Source organism: Glycine soja, chromosome 5 (genome assembly GCF_004193775.1).
Source record: "Glycine soja cultivar W05 chromosome 5, ASM419377v2, whole genome shotgun sequence".
NCBI lineage: Eukaryota > Viridiplantae > Streptophyta > Magnoliopsida > Fabales > Fabaceae > Glycine > Glycine soja.
In genome coordinates, this window is record NC_041006.1 from 6,642,993 (window position 1) to 6,666,045 (window position 23,053).

The 23,053-nt window shown below is 29.6% G+C and overlaps 1 protein-coding gene and 1 non-coding gene across 4 annotated transcripts; one reads left to right on the forward strand and one right to left on the reverse strand.

Annotated features, from left to right (window-relative positions):
• The first annotated feature begins 6,674 nt into the window (after window positions 1–6,674).
• Window positions 6,675–6,746, forward strand: TRNAW-CCA. The gene has a single exon. It is a non-coding gene; the product is annotated as a tRNA-Trp (tRNA).
• A 1,463-nt stretch (window positions 6,747–8,209) lies between these two features.
• Window positions 8,210–12,290, reverse strand: LOC114412228 (serine/threonine-protein kinase SAPK3-like). 3 transcript variants are annotated; one of them, XM_028376043.1, is made up of 10 exons: window positions 12,082–12,290; window positions 11,612–11,751; window positions 10,691–10,765; window positions 9,917–10,018; window positions 9,749–9,802; window positions 9,583–9,675; window positions 9,364–9,456; window positions 9,088–9,192; window positions 8,899–8,997; window positions 8,210–8,681 (listed from the first exon to the last, which is right to left on the reverse strand). In XM_028376043.1, exons 2-10 carry the CDS (start codon window positions 11,732–11,734, stop codon window positions 8,415–8,417), a joined length of 1,011 nt encoding a protein of 336 aa, XP_028231844.1. In that variant the 5' UTR covers window positions 11,735–11,751; window positions 12,082–12,290; the 3' UTR covers window positions 8,210–8,414. The 3 variants fall into 3 exon arrangements, with proteins under 3 accessions (XP_028231844.1, XP_028231846.1, XP_028231843.1); XM_028376045.1 differs by having other exon boundaries at window positions 11,612–11,754; window positions 12,082–12,289; XM_028376042.1 differs by lacking the exon at window positions 12,082–12,290 and having other exon boundaries at window positions 11,612–11,813.
• Window positions 12,291–23,053: the final 10,763 nt, after the last annotated feature.

Below are 23,053 nucleotides of genomic sequence, written 5' to 3' on the forward strand. Positions count from 1 at the left end.
CAGATATTAGTCATCCTAATTACATATATGTTCATGCATAAATATGAGATCTGTTTAAAGTTTTATTTTTACATTTTTTAAGGCAAGTATTTTTATTTTTATTTTTTTACATTGGCCACCGATGCTCTTATAACCCCGCACTACCCACAATTTTGAAATTCACCTTACAAGCTTCAAGAATTAAGGCATAGACAACATTTAAATACAATTCGACAGGTGTTTTTAATATTGTTTTTCAATTAAAATTAGAATTTTATTTTAATAATCTATGTTGATTTTAAGTATAAACTTTTATTACTTGCAATTTTAACAGAAAGACAACACTGAAGTTATCTTCGGAGCTCCTGCATTTTTGTCCTTCAAATGATCCCAACAAGGTGGAGGAAGAGACCACCTTAGATATTGCAAGGTCAAAGGTGTTGGATCCTATTCCATCCTAACATCTAATTGGGCTTGTTGTCACACTTAAGATGGTGAAGAACGACCGCCCATGGTTGAGAAGGCCTAATTAAATACTCATTAAACTTTTGTTTATTCCTCCAATTTGTATCTCCCCATAAAGAGATTTGTTTGGACCCAATGTAGTTAGTGACTTAGTGGACAATCCCGCAAAACCATGAATAATAAATAGTCTTAGGTCCATCACTACAGTGTTCAGATTACAATTAGTTATTTCCAAAAAACAAAAAAAATAGTGTTTTACGGATCACTAATTAGTAATACCCTATTTAGCTGTTTTAGACTCAATCATCAACCTTACATGAGCAACAATTTGCCAAACAAGCGTTCTAAACATTGAATTATATAAAGACACAGCCTTGACTTTGGAGCCAAAATTAAACAAAATCAAGCCAATAATAATCATGTTTTTGAAAACAAAGGCATCAAAAGTCTTCACAATTGAGTGTTTCTGCTAGAGTACTTCCAATCAAAGCGTTGCAATTAACAGTAATATTAATATATTTAACACTAAATAAGTTTTATATTGAGAACTCAACTATGTGTAGAATAAATTAGAAGTAGAATATAGGTTATTTGCATTTTGACTTTGGTTGGAAGTGACTTCTGTATTCCCTTTCTGTGAATCCTTTCCCACAAGTTACAGTGAGTAAATTAGTATAAGTGGGAAACAGAAAAATCGTTGTCTTTGGTTAAAGCAGAACAATATACCTATAAAACCTTGAAACAAAACAATTGTTTCAAGCTGGATCTGCTTTGCTATTAAAATTTTCATGGCCTTTCTCGATTCTCCGCAGCATCAAAGGAACGAGGTTTTTCAAAATGGTCACGTTGACATTTTTCCAAACATCAGATTTTGTGGGGAGTATAGAAATTTTATCAGCTATGTGCATATCTTCTGGAAGAACAGAACCAAAGACAGTTCTCCACTACCAATGGTTGGCAAGGCTTATAAAGAATTCTGGGCCAGAACCAACCCAAGCCACTGGACCCCTTCTTATAGTTGGGCAATCTTCAATTGGAATTTTCTTGAATATGGATCCTTCACCTCCTTGGGCTTCCAACGTCCCTTGAATCAATGCAAAAGGGGACCAAAAGCAGCCTGAAAATATGAGGATTCATTTGCTATCATCGAACTCTAAAACATGCACATGACATCAATAGAAATTCATTAAAGTCCTTTAACATCAAATCTATACGAGTCTTTAGATACAACAACAATAAGAATAAGAATAATATCTACAAATACATAGTGAAAGTGCGTAGTCAATAGTATGATTTCTAACATTTACGATATGAAACTAAAAACTGAAAAGAAACTAAAGGTTTTTGATATGTAAGCAGGAGAAGAGTCCAATTCAAAAGACTGGTTCACAGGTAAGAGAGCCTAATAGCTTAAGTATTACACATGTAAATTCGATGTGAGACTCGTAATATTGTCACCTCTTTTAAGAGCTAAAATCCATGTTAACTTCACACCATCAACATTGATCCAATGGTAGTACTTTTTTCTTTAAGGGCTTCAGTCACCTATTAATATTTGGTACATTGCACATTAATCCAAGAGTAGTTCTTGGTTAAGCACTTCACAGAAACCAAAAATACTCGGTAGTCATTGAATTGTTTAATATATTGGCAAAGACAATTGCCACAAATATTCATGGAAGCTCAGACCCAGATGCAGATTTCAACCTGACCAGCCCATTGGCAAATTTTCTAGTTTTTTTAGTAACTCTTTCTTCAATTGAAGTGTATCCATGTCACCATGTGCACCTTCAGATATATCAATTCCAAACCTGACATGCACAATAAGTTATTGGTACTGTGTCAAAGCTGGGCACTTACTTTTACACGAAGAGTTCCAAATTCAGTTTCCTGCCCAACAATTCCCTGAAGAGATTAATTGCAAATGATATTGAAAAATAAGATAGCACATCCTAAATTGGTAATGAAATGCATGCCATAAAGAAATTAGTAAAATATAACTGTCAACAGAAAGAGAAGACAATTTCACAACATTGGTAATCTGCCCAATATGAATTCCAATTAATCACATGACACAGGGTAATGCCAAAGTTGCTTTTCTAGTTAGATTCTTCCCATTACTCAATGTGTAGCAATTAGAAACATTAATTTTAAAAATAAATCATATGCACCTCTATTGGTGTGTAAATACACCAAACCTCCCTTACCTCTCCTTTTCCAAAGATGAGACCAGAAGTCCAACTAACTGTTTCTCCTTCTGCGTCTATCTGTTCAGGGGCTAAGCTGCCCTTTTGTTTCTTCAGCCAACACTGAAATAATTGAGTTTTTAATACAGTGACTTCGAAGCTCAGGTTAATTTTATGCTTACAAAAACAAAAAGAAAAGAAAAAACTAGAACAGTAGTCCAGACTAAAAATGAAGTCTTTCCCGCATAGTAATTAAGTTTAATACACTTTAGCAGTTACTGCTCACAATAAACAATATTCTATAACCACATTAGTTGTTTGTTTGAATTTACATGTTGTGGCAAAACATTTAGACTGTTCAAGATGAGGGTGTGTTAAGAAAAACATGTGATAGGTGTTAGCCCAAGTTTTCTAACTTAGTCTATGTTTGTGATAATATCATGACATTAATTTGCTGTTCCTAGTTTTTGGTTTAAAAATTATTCTTTTACAATTTTAGTTGATTAATCATTTTATCAGTCATCTCTACGAGGCTCTATCGTAAGTTCATTTTATAAGTGCATTTTGCATAAAACTTATTTTATCAACAATAAGTCCAAAAAAACACATCCGAAACATAAAAAATCACTTTCCAGACATGAAACCAAGCATGTCATACATCTCAAACACTAGAAAGCACAAGTTTTTTGAACGGTAATGTCTGGTCAATATTTCAGAATTCAAACTCTTGAACACAAAAAAAGGATTTAAATCACCATGACTTATCCCGAACTAAGCAACTCCAAACATTTCATCTTTTCACTTAAGCAAGAAATTAAATTTGTGTGTATAAATTGTCAACACAAGTTGTGTACACTAAATTGACACATAACAACCATTTTATCTCATATATTAAATAATTACATCAAATCTTGGGCTACAAAATTATTCTATTCATTTAGGTTATACCTATAATTATATATAAAAGAGAATAGGATATTTTGATATACATATTTTTATATTTATTTTATTCATTCATAACTATATTCACATGTTATTATTTTATTTTTATAATCACTTTCACAAATTGTCTACTAAATTTTATTATCTTTTTTTTATTTCATTTAAAAAAGTATTGGCATTAACGATGACGTACCATTTTTTTAATTGATTAAATTTAATTTATGTTGAAGTAACTTTCTGTCCTCACCAAACTTAGATCCGCACTTGTAACGGTTGCCACAGAACACCCACGTGTCGCACAAACACGGCCCATCATCGTTGGCGGTACACGTGTTACGTTGCAGCACTCTTTCGAAGTGTTGAGTTTAAAGTCAGAAGCCCACTTCACAACATCACCCCCAAAGCTCCAAATTTTCAACCCCTCTGCAATACGTACCTCCACTGTCTTCTACCAGTGGCAACAACTCTGACTCCGAAACCACAGGAGCTGTGAGCAAAAAGAAGGCGTAGATGAAACCGCAGGAAACGAGGAACACCCAGAGGAAGATCAATGGGAAGAATTAAGAACAGTACTTAGAAAATGGTAAGTGAACATGAAAATATAGTAATATAAGTGTGGCATTTGACCAAGTGGATGGCACAGTGCCCTCTGTCGTAATGCAAATGAAAGTAGCTAGGAATGCGAACGTGTGTGTCAGTGAGAGTGATGGTAAATTGGTAATAATGATTTCAAAGAATTTTTTTTATTTTTTGACATTTTGTTGATAATTAATTTTTATTAAAGATTTTTTTTCATTAATTTTAATAAAAAAAATTCTTTAATTATATTTTTTTTATTCTGAAATCGAGATATTACTTGAAATTGAATTAAATATCACTACCAACTTGGTATGATTGCAAAGAATTTTACTTTGTAACTTGGGGTTTCAGATCACGACCACCGAAATGGAAGAGAATGAGATGAGTTAAATAGGAGATGGAGACTAGTCTCTAGTAACGTTACGTGCTGAATTAAAACTCTAATAGAAATATTGGCATGTACTGTCCAAACCTCTAACAGGGATTTTCTTTAGAAGAAAAATACTACAAAAAAGAAAACCGTAGGTTTCCAAAAATTTAACTATATTTCGGAAAGAAAAATATATTACATCATACACTCTCTAACACACTTTGTTGAATATATTCTTTTTTTTTTAATTTTTTAATTTTTACACATTCTAATTAACAAGAGTGGTAGGGAGGAGGGTGTTGAGAAATGTGTTGCTAAGTCATCTTTATTTTGGAAAATGATTGATTCATAACATAATGACGTTATAAACTAATAAAATTAAATTATAATTTTCAAGAAATCGAATAAGGATATTATTTAATTTACGTAAATAATAAAAAACTATGTTATGGTTATATTAATTTAATATCTTCCTATTATTATTTTTTATACGTTATTTTTTGTATTATAGCAATTAAAAAATGGAAAATAATAAATATATAAAATTAAAAATATATTTTCCTATATTTTGTAACATGATCAATTCATAATGTGTTCTAAATTTTCAATATTGCGTAGTGATAAAATGACTATAGAATATTTTACAATATTGTAATAATAATTTAATAACATAATACTACTTTTATGTCTTTAATTTGATTACTTAAAAGGATAATACATAAATTAATAAATATAATCAATATCATCGTTATAATATTTTTTTCAGTTTCTTTCATTTATCATAAATGTATTAAATATTTAAATACTAGGTGAAAATAATGATATAATTAGAAAGATGATAATTAATATTGTTTTAAATTTCTAAATGAATTAATAAAAAAACCATTTTTTAAAATAAATAAATAAATGGAGGAAGTATAGCTAGTACTCATATGGTAGTACTTATTATGAAGTCTAAATTAAAAGTGTGACTTAGTCTTTATTATAAGATTCAATCTAAAATATTTATATATTTAATTAAAGTCAACTCTAAAATAACATGAAAGAAAGACAAATATTACCTATTAATGTTTGTAAGTTTTATTTACAGGTGTATTTTAAAATATATATATATTGATTTATGACAAAATTAGTACTCACTACCAAGTCAACCAATTTCTTTAATATTGATAAATTAATTAATTGGATTTTATAATAATTATCATAAATATTATTATATTTATGCTAGAAAGGATGAAAAAATTTGACCTCCACATTATTTTTTATTTTTATAAATCAAACTCAGGTATTTCAGAAATTTACAACTTGTACACATTATTCAACTAAAATCAGCTCACCACCTATTAGAAATTGTGACTTTTACTAATAAATGATCAAAAGATAATTATTAAAAGAAAAAAGTTTCACTTTCAGTAACATAAATTTTAAAATTTTGAACAAAAAAGAGCATGTAGAGAGGATAAGGAAGAAGTTAGCTAGGCAAAGTAGGGAAAGGTCTAAAAGAAAAGTTATTGATGCATAAAAGATAGATTAGGCAAGAAATGAGAAATGAGAAAGTGACACATCTATAAATTTGATGTGATGTTATCGTGTTTCATTATAATTAGATATTGACTTGTACATTGTAGTATTCTACGAGTGTCATAAATTTGGAGAAATAATGTAATTTTTGAACACGCATAAAATTTGGAGTATTTAGTCATGCTTCATTGAAGAAATATAAAACATAAAATAACTATCATTGATATTTTTTTTCACAATACATAAATAATATGTTGATTCTTTTATGTGTTTAAAACCTTGGTGAATTATTTCTTATAATTAATATAATAATACTCATTCTTAGTCATGAGTATTGTTTGACATTATAAGCACACAACAACGAATAATGTGCTTGATTCTCTGCTTGTAAAAAAAAAAAATCATGACTAAAATAATGAGTTCATGTCTAATTAATTCATTCGTATTCCTAACCCTAATTAACAAGTTGTTCAGAACGTTTGACAAGATGGATTCAGATCGTATTGATCTACGAGTGTTAAAAAAATTGAAACGTTTTGATTGAATTGTGATGCGATTATGTGTATTCCAAGATGCTTGTGCAGTTTACTAAAAATTTGATTATGATAAACACTGCATTCCTGAACAAAATAGGATCCGTGGCGCAATGGTAGCGCGTCTGACTCCAGATCAGAAGGTTGCGTGTTCGATTCACGTCGGGTTCAATTCTTCGTTTTTTTAATTTTTTCCTAAAATATGTCAGCATTCCGCAAAAGTCATTGCCTCCTTAAGAAAATTCCATCTAATTATTAAGAAAAACAGCATGGAAGGTTTACTATACGTGTATACCACTATAAGGTTCAATGTCCAAATTCCTAAACTTTTTTTTTTGAGGTACAAATTCCTAAACTTTTTTTTTTGAGGTACAAATTCCTAAACTTAAGAAGAAGAAAAAAAATGAAAATCTGAAGTTATATTAAGTGGCTTTTCCTTAAATACAGAAAGTGAAGTCGAGTATTCCGTGAATAGGCATATAACCAAATAATCTCTCTATATATTTGTTGGATTTAATTTTAATATATTGTTAACTTAAAGATTTTATTACAGTAAACATAAGGATCATTTTATAATTGAATGATAATATTAAAAAACTTATAAGAATTAATTATTTCAATTAAATTCATATTCATTCATTTCAGAAACACCTAAATCAATTGATATAAACTTATTTCAGTTTAACTCGTCATCTCAAATATGATTTTTAGATATAGAATGGATTAAATATTTGGAGGATAAATTATTACACAATAAGCCTAATAATGTTGGACATGAGAAAATATATTGAAAAAATTTAAATCTTATCTCAAATATAAATAGGAGACAAACATATTAAAAAATATAAATAAAAAGATAAACTTCATCTCATAAATCAATTTTGTAAAATTGAGTTAATCTTAAATTTATATTCTTAAGGATTTATGTTTTTATTTTCTTCACATTAATGTAGGAAACTCTTTCAACATATATTCAAATATTAGTTTACTATGCTGTGCTAAATTAATCTCCTATGCTAAATTCAACTCTTATTAGTTCTTTGCATAAAAATTAGTACCAACAGATGATTGATTTTATTGGGAAAAATATATATTTTATCCGAAAAATTTATTTCCACACTTCAATTTTATTTTTTAGCTTTAAACTTTTTCTATGAGAATAAAAGAAATTTTAACTATTTTTTACTCTTTATATATATATATATATATATATATATATATATATATATATATATATATATATATATATATAATTAAAAAAGTAAGAATTAAATCTGTTTTAAATTCCTATGAATATATATAAAAAAATATTTTATCGTTTCCTTTTTTAAAATGCATCAAGTGTAGCCTTGTCTTTAAAAGAAAGTCTTCTTTTAATCTCTCTTTTAAATTTTTTTTTTTTAAAAAAAAAAAAAGGAATCACGCTTGACACATTTCCAAAACGGCAAAAAGAGACGAATTCTTCTAGACTAAACACACTTTTAGATATTTACACGACTAAAACCATATTTAACCTAAATAATAATAAAATGAAGTGTAAGAATGATTTAACAAATATTCTCAAAAAGTATTTTTGTGAAAATATCAAATACTCTTTTTATAGAAAGTATTTAAATTTTGAACTGCTAGTAAACTAGGAACAAAACCAATGATTTACTGAAACTGATACCTAATAGCAGCCTTTTCTAAATATTATTCATGTAAATAAACACAAAATCCTATTTCAAGCCTGGTATAATAAGTATCTTTAGAACACCAGTGTTGTACACTGATAAAATGCTAACAATGCTGACTATGTCTTATAGACAATCTAGCCATATCAACTAATCAAGTTCTCGATCACACTTGTTCATAGTCACCACTAACATCAATTTCCTCATCATCCTCAATATCTAATGATCCAGTGCCAACTTGTCCAACTTCTCCTGCTTTGGATCCTTGTCCTGGTATCCTTGCCTCTTGTATGATCCTCATGATTTCTTCCACCTTCTGGCTTGGTTGATCTTTCGTTGTTTCCTCGAATCCTTTTCTTTCGGCTTCAATGATCTCTTTAGGCATATTCTTCAGAAACCAAGGATACTGTTTTATCTCCGGGATGGTGATCCTCTTCAACAAGGATCAGAAATAGTATGAAAAATGGGGAGATTCTCATTATACAAGAACTAAATCAAGGTGAGTTGCTTTGAAACAAATCCATATTATTTCCATTTAATGTGAGATAAGTGTATATCTAAGGTTCATTACCATGAAATTTTGTAATTCTAATGGAACATGTTGTTTGACTATAGCGCATGTATGCTTTTGAAGAATTAAAGATACATACCTTGGCAGGATCAGCAACAAAGATGCGAGAGAGAAGATTCCTACAGTCAGAAGAAACTCGAACATAGTCGGGTATGGAGTACTGAACACCTATTATTCTCTACCAACCAGAGAATCAGAGTTTAAGTTTCCTTCTACAGAAGATTAATCATAAAGGAACTTTGAAGTTAAACAACTAACAGGAGCTCACCCCAATAGTCTTTCTGAAATTTCTAGGATCTTCTGGATCTTCAAATGGGTATGCACCAACTAACATGACATAAAGAGTCACACCACAGGACCAAACATCTGAAATCTAAGAAAGAGCCAATTTGCATGAGAAATTGAGCACTTGGGATCATATGATGAACTCTTAGATGGAAGTGGGAATGAGTTTCAATTGTCAAACCATGGCTGCCAATTGCCATAGATTGAGGTTTGACATGATATTCATGGCCCTCAAGGAAATAAGAGAAACTCTCGATACCTTTCCATCATACTCCTTTCGTGACAGAACCTCTGGAGCAATGTATGCAGGAGTTCCAACTGTTGATTTAGGTTGAGAGTGCAGTAAAGCAGACTGCAATTGAATGTTGAATTAAATAGGAAGTCAACAAAAATTATAAGAAACATATGTGAGGACTGGATACAATGTAAGGTATATGATATATCTCCAAAAAGGCTCATTTAGGTGAATGTTATTAACCTTGGAGTAACCAAAGTCACAAATTTTAAGCCGGGGAGATGGATTTCCGTCCAAGAGAGTGTTTTCCAATTTTAGATCTCTATGACAAATTTCCTGAAATAGGAAGCATAACATGATTTAAGACATGAGCTTGTAATGAAGAACACAATGAATTCTGAGTGCATACCATTGAATGACAGTAGCTAACCCCAGATATTAGCTGCTGGAAGAAATATCTTGCCTGCAATATAGGGAATTCATTCACTTGGTAAATATCAATATGCATACCTTACTTCTGTATACAGATTATTTGAAAGGAAAAAGAATAAATCAATCACACTATAGATTCTACAACCTCATCTTCGCTAAATCGACCAGCAGTACATATCCTCTCAAAAAGTTCACCACCTGAAGCATACTCCAAGACAATAGCTAAATGTGTAGGGGTCAGTAACACCTGCAGAAAAGATATCCCATTCAGCATTTTGTGGTATGCAAATGTAACTTCTAAAAGCTCTGAATCTGAATAGTACAAATCATTATCATGCTTGAGCCTGACTAACAGGAGTAAAATTTGATCCTAGCCCTTGCAAAAGGATAGATAAACAAATCACAGCATTAAAAGAAGGGAATTATACTAATTGAGCATTTTTGTTCCTTTCTAAAGGTACAAGTAAAGTTTAAAGAGATAAGGTTTGGTTGCTGACTTTTTGTTAGTTTCTCTTGAAGGTACTGGCCAGAATGATTTTTGCAGATATTTTCAAATTGGTGATCTTGGCTTGCAAGATTTGCTGAAATAATGCCAGAAAATATTATGTATGTCACATAAATTTTTGTGAATTATATTAGCAGTAACTGTCTCACCGCAAATGATTAAGTCCTCATTACATTTAGTAATAATGCAACACACCACTTAACTTTATGCACATTATGTCAACAATAACAACTTATTGGAAACGGATTTACAAATTACACCATCAATTTTTTTTACAAGACAAGTTCGAAGCAGAGTTTAACATAAGAGCTATATGACAAAAATAAAGCAAATAACCATGTGCCTAACTCAAAATGCCCAATTCCTCTTCAAATCTAGTAAGGAGCAGTTTGAGAAAGAAAAACAAGTTCTTACCTCTTTGAACCTGATTATATTTGGATGCCTTAAAGATCGGTGGTTAATTATCTCCCTCTGAACATTCTCATCAATCTGATACCACAAACATAGCTCACAAAGAAGAAAAACAGATCAGAAAGATTTTGGACAAAACAATTTCAAAAGAGCACCTGTGCTAGCCCTTTAAGTTCTGATAATAAGCTTCTTGTTGAGAATGCTGATATAAGCTACTTAAGCTTGATAGAGAGAAGAGAGAACAACAAAAATACATTCTATATTTTATGAACATCGCAGATTCATCATTCATCAGCTTTAGGTACAAAATGTTGTCCAGATTCAAAGGACAGCCAAATTTCAATAAGAAAGGCAAAAATCATTATGAGGAACTATAGCATTCAATTCTTTTGTTTTTACTTGAAATTAAAAAAAAAATGGGTGTTCTAGTTGTTCGCAGGGAACACAAATTGAAGACTGGACGTGTTGCAGCATAATGTTTCGAGAATTTTCTTTGAGATTATACTGAACAAGACTTATGGAAACAACCAACTAATGGAATACAGCATACATTAAAAGAGTTGACTAGATGAGAAATATAAGGAGGAGGGAAAATATCATCACCAGGAAAAACACCACCTCTGCATAACAGTTTCCAAAATCCAACCATTGCTATTCTACTTTGATTTCACATTGAACATTGAATTTAAGATTTTGAAAGTACACAAGCTGAAAGAAAACAAGAAAAAAAAACATGGCCCAGAGGTATCTATCTTCTTATCATATCATAAATATGCAGACAAGACTGCTCAGTTTCCAAATTCAGATCGCTCAAAAACAGAACAATCAATGCAAAGAAAATATGTGAACCAACAACAGCATTAGTCAGTAGTAGTCAATTGAATTTGACACAAGCCACTGAAACAATTTGGCCTATAAATTTACCTTTTTGCCCCTCTCTATGTATTTGACCGCAACAAGCTCTCCAGTTTTTTTGTCTTTGGCCAACCTTGCCACACCAAAATTCCCAGCTCCAAGCTCCTTCAATGGCTCGTACCGTTCCTCCATGTCAACCCTCCAAAAAGCTACTACACCAACCTCTCAAGGAGTTAAGACAGATAAGAGGGGACCCCAATAAGTAAACACAACTTAATTATACTTACAACAATATATATATATATATATATATATATATATATATATATATATATATATATATATATATATATATATATATATGGTAAAAGAATAAATTTAAGGGGGGCCAAATTAATTTAATTTAATATAAAGTGGCATACGCAAGCCAAGGAAAAATTCAAAGAAATAAACATAATGAATCATGAGCGAATAAAAGGAGACCCGTAAGACAAGGAAAACTAGTGTAGTTCCGAGAGCTGCAGAATTCAGTTGCTCACCTTTCTTTCTTTCTCCTAGCAAATTACCTCATCAAAAGTTGTAGAGTGTCTTTGGAAGAGAAGATGGAAATAATATCGAGAAGAAATTTGTATTTTTTTTAGTAGAATCCACACCTCTTATACTTTATTTAGTTTAAAAGTTTATTTTCTATTTTCATCCACTTGGAACCAAAATACAATAGTGCATTTTTAATATGTCCAAAAGTGAAGAACCGAATATGAACATAAAACAGTTGTGAAGTGATATACGGTGTATAAGAACCGCTGATGAGAAGGGAAGAGAGAGAGAGGAAAAGAAAAAGGAAGGAGGTAAGTGTGAGACTGTGCGTTTATTTGAAGTTGTTAAAGAAATACTATTAAGTTAAAGTGCAATTTTGTTTCTCTGCAATTTCTAATCTTGATTCTGATCCGTATTTTTAAATCAACATTTAGTTGTTCTATTTTCTAAAATTAATAATTTTAGTACTTTCATGGTATTTAAAGTCAATAATGTAACAAGTGTTACTTGACACTTATATAATATTTTTGTGACAAAAGAATTAAATGAAATAAAAAATAAATAATAAGAATTGCATCCATGACTTTTAATAATATAATAATAAGACAAACCATCATGTCAGTTACTTTTTTCAATATAATTTGTAAACAATGATTTTTACTCATCATCAGGGCAAGTATTATTGATTTTCATTTTTTAATTATGAAAAATTATAAATTCAAAATAATTATTTAATATATGAATATTTTTATTTTATTTTATAAAATTTTGCATGTTTATATTTGAATTACAAAACATTAATATGAAAAATTTTCTTTTTTATTTTATTTATAAAAATATTTGAATTTCATAAATTAATAATTTACACAAACTATTTTTACTCTAATTATATAAATCAATATAATTGCATCAATTAATATGTAATTTATACAAATTACATATATTCATTTTCATATACATATTATTTTATGGAATTTTTTTGTATAATTTACGTATTAAAATAAATTTACATAATTTGTAAAAATTCTATAAAATAATTTATATAAACAATTTGGATATTAATTTATATAATTTTCTTGATTTATGTAAATGTAGTTAAATTGAAAATGTTAACATGCAAATTTTTCTATAAAATTAAATATTAAATTTTATTAATTTGTATAATTAGAATAAAAATATTTTACATATTAAAATTAATTTACATAATTGGTATAAATTATATATAAAATTACATGCTAATTGATATAATTATATTGATTTATATAATTATAGTAAAAAAACTTATATATTAAAAACAGTTATATGAAATAATCTCTGTAAATAATTTACCTATTTATTTATAAAATTCAATTATTTTTTATAATTTTCTTTCATTTTTTTGTAATTGGAATAAAGATGAACATTTTTTCATATTAAAATTTTATGAATTTTATGTTCAATTAAATTTTTATAATTAAAATAAAAATATGTAAACCGTTCAAAATAAAAATATGTAAAATTATGAAAATTAAAAAAATATATTTATACATATTAAATAAATTTTTTTAATTTATAAATTTTTATAATTAGAAAAAAAATTAGTAACTCTTAACATATTGATACGTAGAAAACGTTGTTTATAAATCAAACAAAACAAAATAAATGATATAGTAGTTTATGATCTTAGTATTATTGGATTAAAGGTCACATGTTCAATTCGTAGGGAGATATTTTTTATTTTTAATTTTATTTAATTTTTTTTCACATAAATTTCATATTATACATCACGTTAACACTTATATGTCATATTGTTAACTTTAAACTGTTAATTAGTGAAAGGATCAAAATTATTGAATTAAAAAATAAAAGGTAAATATCTTGATTTAAAAATAAGATATTAAAATTACAAATTAAAAATTAAAGGAGACCAAGATTATAATTTAATTTATTAACAAATAAACTCTCTATATTTTTTTTGAGGTAACATTAATGCAAAATATTATGAGTTTGATCGATAATTAATCTTTACAATAATATTTAACTAAACTTTTACTCTTCTAGTGAAATTAAGTCAACACTTTTCTTTAGGAAATTAAATTCAGTTCCACTTGCATAAATAACTCATCATTTTTTGTTACATATTTTCTTAAACACACTTTTTTTATTATTTAATAAGTTAAATTAATTATTTGATCCCTATAATTTTACGATTCATACCTTTTTGTATTATAGTTTGTATTTTTTTAATCCCTATAGTTTATATTTTATATTTTAATTATCTTTTAGTTCTTAAGGTGATTAATCCTTATATTTTATATTTTAATTCTCTTTTAGTTGGAAAGTAATCTTTTTAGTCCTTATAATTTATATTTTAATTACATTTTAGTTCTTATTACAAAAAAGATATAAAAATAATTAGTTATAAATTAGTTATAAATTATTAATTATTTTTTATTATAAATTATCTTGCAATAAATTAGTTACAAATTTTTTGCTAATATTTTTGTAGTTAATTATAATTGATAATATTACTTTGATGATAAGGACTAAAAGGAAATTAAAATATAAAATATAAGGACTAAAAATATCACTTTCAAATTATAGAAATTAAAAAGAAATTAAAATGTAAATTATAAGGACAAAAAAATCACTTTCAAACTGACTAAAAGAAAATTAAAATCTAAATTATAAGGATTAAAAAATTACTTTAAAAATATAGAAATTAAAAGGTGCAAATGATAAAATTATAGGGACCAAATGAGTATTTAAACTTATTTAATAAAATTTATTGAATATTATAAATAAAAAAATCCACTTCTTATTTAATGTTTTTTAAAAATATTTTAATTTAGAAAGTATATTGAAAGTGTGTGTTACATAGATAATGATAGATTGATAGCACTCCTTCGAGTTGTTATTTTCGAGTATCTAATGCGTCTCCCAATTCATCATGAGGTCTGCTGTGTAAAATGGAATGCCAAAGTTTGGATTGTCTTTCTCTTCCCCTTTGCGTGTCTTTGACTTTGCTGCTGATTTTATTTCTCTGAGTTTGCTATAGGTGCTCTTGAGTCTTGCCCCCCTTTTCTCATAAAAACCAAAAGAGCTAAAATAGAACCATAGCTTGATCTTATAAAAATAAAACAAAAGAAAAGTCATAAATCGGGAAAATATACTCTTATCTAATAACTTATAACTTATTTTATACAATTTGGATAGAGTGAGTGAGATTTTTATTTTTGTCATTATCTGAATAAGATATTTTTAGCATTATCTCTTCTCTCATTTCAATCTATATATTATTTCACAAATGGTTAAAAATTTGACAAAATAGATTATGTATTGAACGTATAAAATAATTTTATTTGATTAAATTATCGTATACGACAAACTTATAAATTTTTGCATTAATTAAATTAAAAGTCATATTAGATATTTCTTATTAGGCTTAATCAAGCCCAAATGACAATCTAACTTTCAACATTAAATTTCCCACCATCAAAACAAAATAGAATTAGAAGAGGGATGTGTAAATTTTAAGTGAAAATGATGATAGTTAAAATATTAAATTATAGAAATATAGAATAGTATGTGTATTAATACATGGTCAACTCATTCTAATATAATAAAATAAGATCTTTGTTCGCAAGAGTAAGAATGTCTTTTATTATATAATTTTTCTTAATATACATGCTTTGTTGAAAAAAAAACATTTGTACAATGTTTTAAACTTTCAAATTAATTAATTATTTTTTAAATTAATTTTTTATATATCAATAATTTATACTCTTAAAAAGGATTAATTTACATTTACTTTTGTATTGAATTCAATTATATTTTTAAAAATGATTTAAATCTTAATATATTTCTTAAAAATATGTATCAATCTTACTTTTTTCAAATTTAAAAATTTAAAATTAATCAAATACCTATAATAATTATAAATATTTGTTTCTCGTTTATATATTATTAATATTTTCTAAAAATTAATCATATAATTTTATAGTGTTAAATATTTTAATTTATATTTTAGAATCCTATTTAAATTCAATAATATATTTATGGAGATTCATTAGTAATTAATATTTTAGTTTGTACATCGCATGATAAATGTATTTTATATAACTAAAATTTATAATAAATTAATATTTTAAAATAGAAAATATATTATAATTAAATTTTTAATAAATAATTTTTTTTAAAATATAAATTATATTATAGATTTATAATAAATAATTTATATTATGATATAATATTATAATTAATATTGTATTTTAAAAAATATTAAAATTTAAATTAAACCTAAAGCTATTAAAGTGACGGATTAAAAGAACAAGAGATTAAATTTTTTTTTTTATTGAAAATGGTTTTATAGAAGAAAAGCTACTCGAATAGCTTTTATTAAAAAATAATAGTTAAAATATTTTCTTTTAAAATAATTATAATAAAATATTTCTTTAGTGCTTCTATGATTTTGATTATATTCGGGTTGGTTTCTTATTCTTATGTTTTTAAAAGTTAAATTTAATCTTTTATATTTTTAAAGTGAATCAAAATTATTATTTTAAAACAATAATTATTTTTTGATTTTGGGATATGAATTTAAATTTATTTTACAATTAATTTAAGACATGAAACTTGTTATATTATATTTACTTATAGGAAATTATAGATTATTTTTTGTTTGAGCATAATTGATTTTGTAGTTTAATTTTAATGTAAATGAATATTATGAGACAAATTTTATGTCTCAAATCAATAAATAAAAGTTTGAAATTGTATTTCAAAATTAAAAATAATATTTTGAAAGCATATTTTGATTTACTTTAAAAATATCAAGGATTTAATTAAAATTTTAAGGGATAAAAGTCAAATTAAATATTATTGAAAGATAAAAGTATAATTTTGGTCTCATTATTTTGTCTAATCTATAATTTTAATTTCTCTTTTTAAAATACACTAATTTTGAAAATCAATAATTTTGATTTGACCTTTAATCTTAGCGAATCAAAAGATTAAAAATATATTTAGCCTAACAATTGTTTTAATTTATATAGAGAAAATATTATTTAATTTTTAAAATTAAAAATAAAGAAGACTAGCCAAAAAAGACAGACAGTGACTCTGAGATTACAGCAGAAGATGACGAAATGAGAGGAGATGCCAAGATAACACGCGGAGGATCATTCTCAACACTGTGCGTCGGGGGAAGGCGTGGGCGTGGGGCCCACGAGACGTGACATGAATATGATAGGTTGCATAGAATTCATACACCAAAAAATTGTGCTGCAAACTTTCGGGCCCACCCACTCATATCTAAATCATCTATTGCTAAACTACCAAATGCCACAAAAAGTTCGGTGGTGTGTTTTGTAATACTAACATTCTAATAGTATTTCTTTAGTTTTTGTTATAAAAAAATTAGTTAATTTTATTGAGAGTATTAGATACAGTAGGTTCTAAATTAATAATTTTTTAAAAATTAATCCTATAAAATCTAAAAAAAAATTAACGAGTTACTTCCTCATCTTTAATTATGAAAATCTTTCAATTAGTTCACATTTCTAAAAAAAATAGTTAATTACATTAAATATGTCAATTAATTGTATTATTATTCTAAAATTAATTTTTTCTTATCTCTCTATTTACTTAATTTTTTTCATTAATATTTAAAAAGAAAATAATTAAGTAAGAATATATGTGAACAAAATAATTATTATATCTAGAAATTAAAAAATAATCTTACAAAAAAAGATAAACAAATTTCTGAAAAAAAATCTTATTGTTAGAAATGGAGGGAATATATTTTTCTCACATTCACATTATTTTAGAATTAATTTTAATGAAAGATATTTTATGAAAAAATAATTAATGTGAAAGATATTTAAGATTAAACTTTATAAAAAGATTGAAGGGAGTAGAAGTTGTTTTATGGGATTTAAGTGATAAATTTGATTGTTCGAGTTCAACCGAACCAGTTAGGTCAAAGTGTAAAAGCCGGTCGGGTTGTTTTTTACACAATGTGAAATTGTTGATTAAGTTTGATCTATTAGGCTAAATTAAAGGTCAAGGGTAGGGTAAACCAGTTGATAAGTAATCCATTTTGGATAAGAAATTGTAACCATTAGATTAATCTATCTTAGTAGGTTATACCATGTATCTTACACACCTGATTGTCTCCCTTAAACTCTCTTCCCAAGCCCATACATCTGTTTAGTGCCGCCACCAACAACTAACGTCGAGGTCTCCCAGTGCACCATTCCTGTTGCAAGAATTCATATAGCCCATGACCCTTCGTGTAAAAGGACACTACACACCACACTCCATTCAAAACAGCTTAACATCTGCTGCCTCCAAACATTTATCATCAGTTTTGACACAAACAAAAAGTGCATGACATCAATTTTTTTTTTTTTAAGAAAAAACAAACACGGAATCAATGTGACAACACTTTTCTATAAAAAAATGTGATAGGTATAGCAAACAAACTATTGGGTCTCGTTGATCCAGTGGCAAAGCTAAATATGTCTTCCTTGACTTGGCATATGTAGCAACTTGTTCAGTTGTTCTTGTCCTAACAAAGTCCTTTGCAATTTTTGTCCAACTATGCCTCCTCAATTCTTGCAATGCATAAATGATCAATTTGCAAAACAAAAAAAATTAGGTTGCGTCCAATATCTCATTACCTCCTCATCAAGAATAGCAAGACTCATACCAGAACTTACATCACCTTCAAGAGTAACAAAATTTAGGTTTTGTTTGATTACCAGTGGACCAGCTTCAACCACAACCTTTTTTGACGATGTTTCATTGATGTTGTGGTTCCCTTCATGAGCCACAAGATTTCATGAGCAGAAGGAGTAATGATGATATTACTTTATAACCCACAGAATTTGGGTTTGTTTGATTACTAGAAGAAGAAGAAGAAGAAATGATGTTTCTTTGATTACCTTCCCGACCCACATAATTGAGATTTCTATGTTGAAATATAAACTTGATTTGAGCCTAAATTAATTATTTGGTTCCTTGGACTTAGTTATTTTGGGCTTAAGTAATTATGGGTCATGTTTCTAGAGAATTCTTGTAGTGTTTGGAGTGTCTAGATATTTCTTATGGTTGTAATATTCTCTAGAATACTCTTTGGATCTCTAGAGTTGAGAACTCTCTAGAATTAGTGTGTCTAGAGTTCTCCTTAGAGTAGTATAAATAGAGATGTAATCCTACACATTTATATCAAGCAAAAATACAAAGTTCTCTCCTCCATAAAGAATTCTCCTTCCTATCAAGTTTCTATTCAAAGTCTCTAATATTCCTAAACACTTTTCCTAAACATAAAAAGCCTTATTTCCAACAAAGTGGTATTAGAGCTTCAAGATCCTCAAAAGATGGCGAATGGAGGTTTTCCTTTCCAAATGCCGATGCTCACAAAGAACAACTATGATAGTTGGAGTATCAAGATGAAGGTGTTACTAGGAGCTCAAGATGTGTGGGATATCGTAGAGAATGGCTTCGAGGAGCAAGATGAAGTCTCGCTAAGCCAAGGTGTAAAGGAGACGTTGAAGGAGTCAAGAAAGAGAGACAAGAAAGCTCTCTTTCTCATTTATCAATCGGTGGATGAAGATACATTTGAGAAGATATCCAACGCAACGCCGGCCAAAGAAGCATGGGATAAGCTTCAAACTTGCAACAAAGGAGTTGAGCAGGTAAAAAAGATTCGTCTTCAAACTCTTAGAGGTGACTTTGAGCGTTTGTTTATGGAGGAGTCCGAGTCAATTTCTGATTATTTTTCTCGAGTATTGGCCGTAGTCAATCAACTTAAAAGAAATGGTGAAGATGTTGATGAGGTGAAGGTCATGGAAAAAATACTTCGAACTTTAAATCCAAGTTTTGACTTCATTGTTACCAACATTGAAGAAAACAAGGATTTAAAGACCATGACTATTGAGCAACTCATGGGTTCCTTACAAGCATACGAAGAAAAACAAAAGAGAAAAATTAAACAAAAGGAGGCTACGGAGCAACTACTACAACTCAATGTAAAGGAAGAAAACTATGCAAATTACAAGAGCCAAAGAGGACGAGGTCGCGGCCAAGATCGTGGACGTGGACGAGGACATGGAGGAGAAGGAAGAGGTGGTTACAACAACCACTCCAACAAATTCAACAATGGAGAAAGAAGTTGGAATCCACAAGTAACAAGAGGTCGTGGAAGAGGAAATTCATGGTTGAGGTATGACAAATCACAAATCAAGTGCTTCAATTGCAACAAGATTGGTCACTACGCATCCGAGTGTAGATTCTCGAAGAAGGTTAAAGAGAAAGCTAACTTTGTAGAAGAAAAAGGCGGAGAAGAAGAAACTTTGCTACTCGCGTGCCAAAACAAATTTGAAGAGAAAAGAAACAAGTGGTACCTCGACACCGGCGCAAGCAACCACATGTGCGGCGATCAAAGCATGTTCGTGGAGATCAATGAAGCGGCAACTGGCGATGTCTCATTTGGAGACGACTAAAAGATACCAGTCAAAGGCAAAGGTAAAATTCTCATACGTTTGAAGAATGGGAGTCATCAATTCATATCCAATGTCTACTATGTGCCTAACATGAAGAATAATATTTTGAGCTTGGGACAATTATTAGAGAAAGGCTATGACATCCATTTGAAAGAACATAGTCTTTTCTTAAGAGATTGTAGACATAACTTGATTGCTAAGGTGCCTATGTCAAAGAATAGAATGTTCCTCTTGAACATTCAAAATGATGTGGCAAAGTGTCTCAAGGCTTGCTATACCGACTCTTCGTGGCTATGGCATCTACGATTCGGGCACCTCAACTTCGACGGTCTAGAACGTTTAGCGAAGAAGGAGATGGTGAGAGGCTTGCCTAGCATCAACCACCTAGACCAACTTTGCGAAGGATGTCTAATTGGGAAGCAATTTCGTAAAAGTTTTCCAAAGGAATCAACAACAAGAGCAACAAAGCCGCTAGAGCTCATACACACCGATGTCTGTGGACCAATCAAACCCAATTCATTTGGTAAGAATAAGTACTTTCTCCTCTTTATTGATGATTATTCCAGAAAAACCTGGGTTTATTTCTTGAAGGAGAAATCAGAAGTGTTTGAAAACTTTAAGAAGTTCAAAGCCCTCGTGGAGAAAGAAAATGGTCTTTCCATCAAGGCCATGAGATCTGATCGAGGAGGAGAGTTCACTTCAAATAAGTTCAACAAATATTGTGAAGACCATGGAATCCGTCGCCCACTGACAGTGCCAAGATCGCCACAACAAAATGGAGTAGCAAAGAGAAAGAACCGAACCATACTTAACATGGTGCGAAGCATGCTCAAGAGCAAGAAGATGCCGAAGGAGTTTTGAGCTGAAGCAGTGGCATGTGCAGTTTACCTAACAAACCGTTCCCCAACAAGAAGCGTGCATGAGAAGACACCACAAGAAGCATGGAGTGGAAGGAAGCCCGGGATCTCTCACCTCAAAGTGTTTGGAAGCATTGCCTATACCCTTGTTCCAGACGAAAAGAGGACAAAGCTCGATGATAAAAGTGAGAAGTACGTGTTTGTGGGTTACGACTCAAGATCCAAGGGGTACAAGCTCTATAATCCAAATAGTAGAAAGATTGTCATAAGTCGCGACGTGGAGTTCGACGAAGAAGATTGTTGGGATTGGAGTGTTCAAGAAGATAAGTATGATTTTCTTCCTTATTTTGAAGAAGATGATGAAATTGAACAACCAATCATAGAGGAACATATTACACCACCTGCCTCACCGACACCAAGGCTGGATGAAACAAGTTCAAGTGAGAGGACACCGCCACTAAGGAGCATTGAAGAGATTTATGAGGTAACCAAAAACCTAAACGACATTAACCTCTTTTGTCTTTTTGGTGATTGTGAGCCTCTAAGCTATCAAGAAGCAGCGGAAAACATAAAGTGGAAAGACGCCATGGATGAAGAAATCAAGTCAATCACGAAGAATGATACGTGGGAACTTACTACACTTCCACAAGGACACAAAGCAATCAGAGTAAGATGGGTGTACAAGGCAAAGAAGAATGCTAAAGGAGATGTGGAGAGATACAAAGCAAGATTAGTGGCTAAAGGCTATAGTCAAAGACAAGGAATTGACTATGATGAGGTATTTGCTCCTATTGCTCGTCTTGAAACTATTAGACTGATCATTTCTTTGGCAGCCCAAAATAAATGGAAGATCTATCAAATGGATGTGAAGTCAGCCTTCTTGAATGGTTTTCTCGAAGAAGAAGTCTATATTGAGCAACCACTGGGCTATGAAGTAAAAGGGCAAGAAGAAAAAGTCTTGAAGTTGAAGAAAGCATTGTACGGTCTCAAGCAAGCACCGAGAGCTTGGAATGTTCGAATCGACAAGTACTTTCAAGACAAGAACTTCATCAAGTGTCCATATGAGCATGCACTCTATATCAAAGCGCAAAGTGGAGATATTTTGATTGTGTGTTTGTATGTAGATGACTTGATCTTTATAGGGAACAATCCAAGCATGCTCGAAGAGTTCAAGAAAGATATGTCAAATGAATTTGAGATGACGGATATGGGGCTCATGGCATATTATCTCGGCATCAAAGTAAAACAAGAAGACAAAGGAATTTTCATCACCCAAGAAGGCTATGCCAAAGAAGTCCTTAAGAAGTTCAAGATGGATGACGCCAATCCAGTTGGCACCCCGATGGAATGTGGCAGCAAGTTGAGCAAGCATGAAAAAGGAGAGAATGTGGATCCAACTCTTTAAAAAGTTTGGTTGGAAGTTTACGTTACTTGACATGTACAAGGCCGGATATTCTCTATGCTGTAGGAGTAGCAAGTCGTTACATGGAAGCTCCAACCACAACTCACTTCAAGGCGGCAAAGAGAATCCTTCGATACATCAAAGGTACAACAAACTTTGGCTTGCACTATTACTCTTCTGACAATTATAACATTGTTGGCTATAGTGATAGCGATTGGAGTGGAGACTT

Bases quoted from the DNA above. Each gene is read 5' to 3' on its own strand.
- LOC114412228 (XM_028376043.1), bottom strand. From the start codon at position 11,734: ATGGAGGAACGGTACGAGCCATTGAAGGAGCTTGGAGCTGGGAATTTT. The intron at 9,676-9,748 runs GTATGCACTCAG...TTCCTATTTCAG, and splicing joins TTAGCTACTGTCATTCAATG to GAAATTTGTCATAGAGATCT. The intron at 8,998-9,087 runs GTGAGCTCCTGT...TCTGGTTGGTAG, and splicing joins ATTTCAGAAAGACTATTGGG to AGAATAATAGGTGTTCAGTA.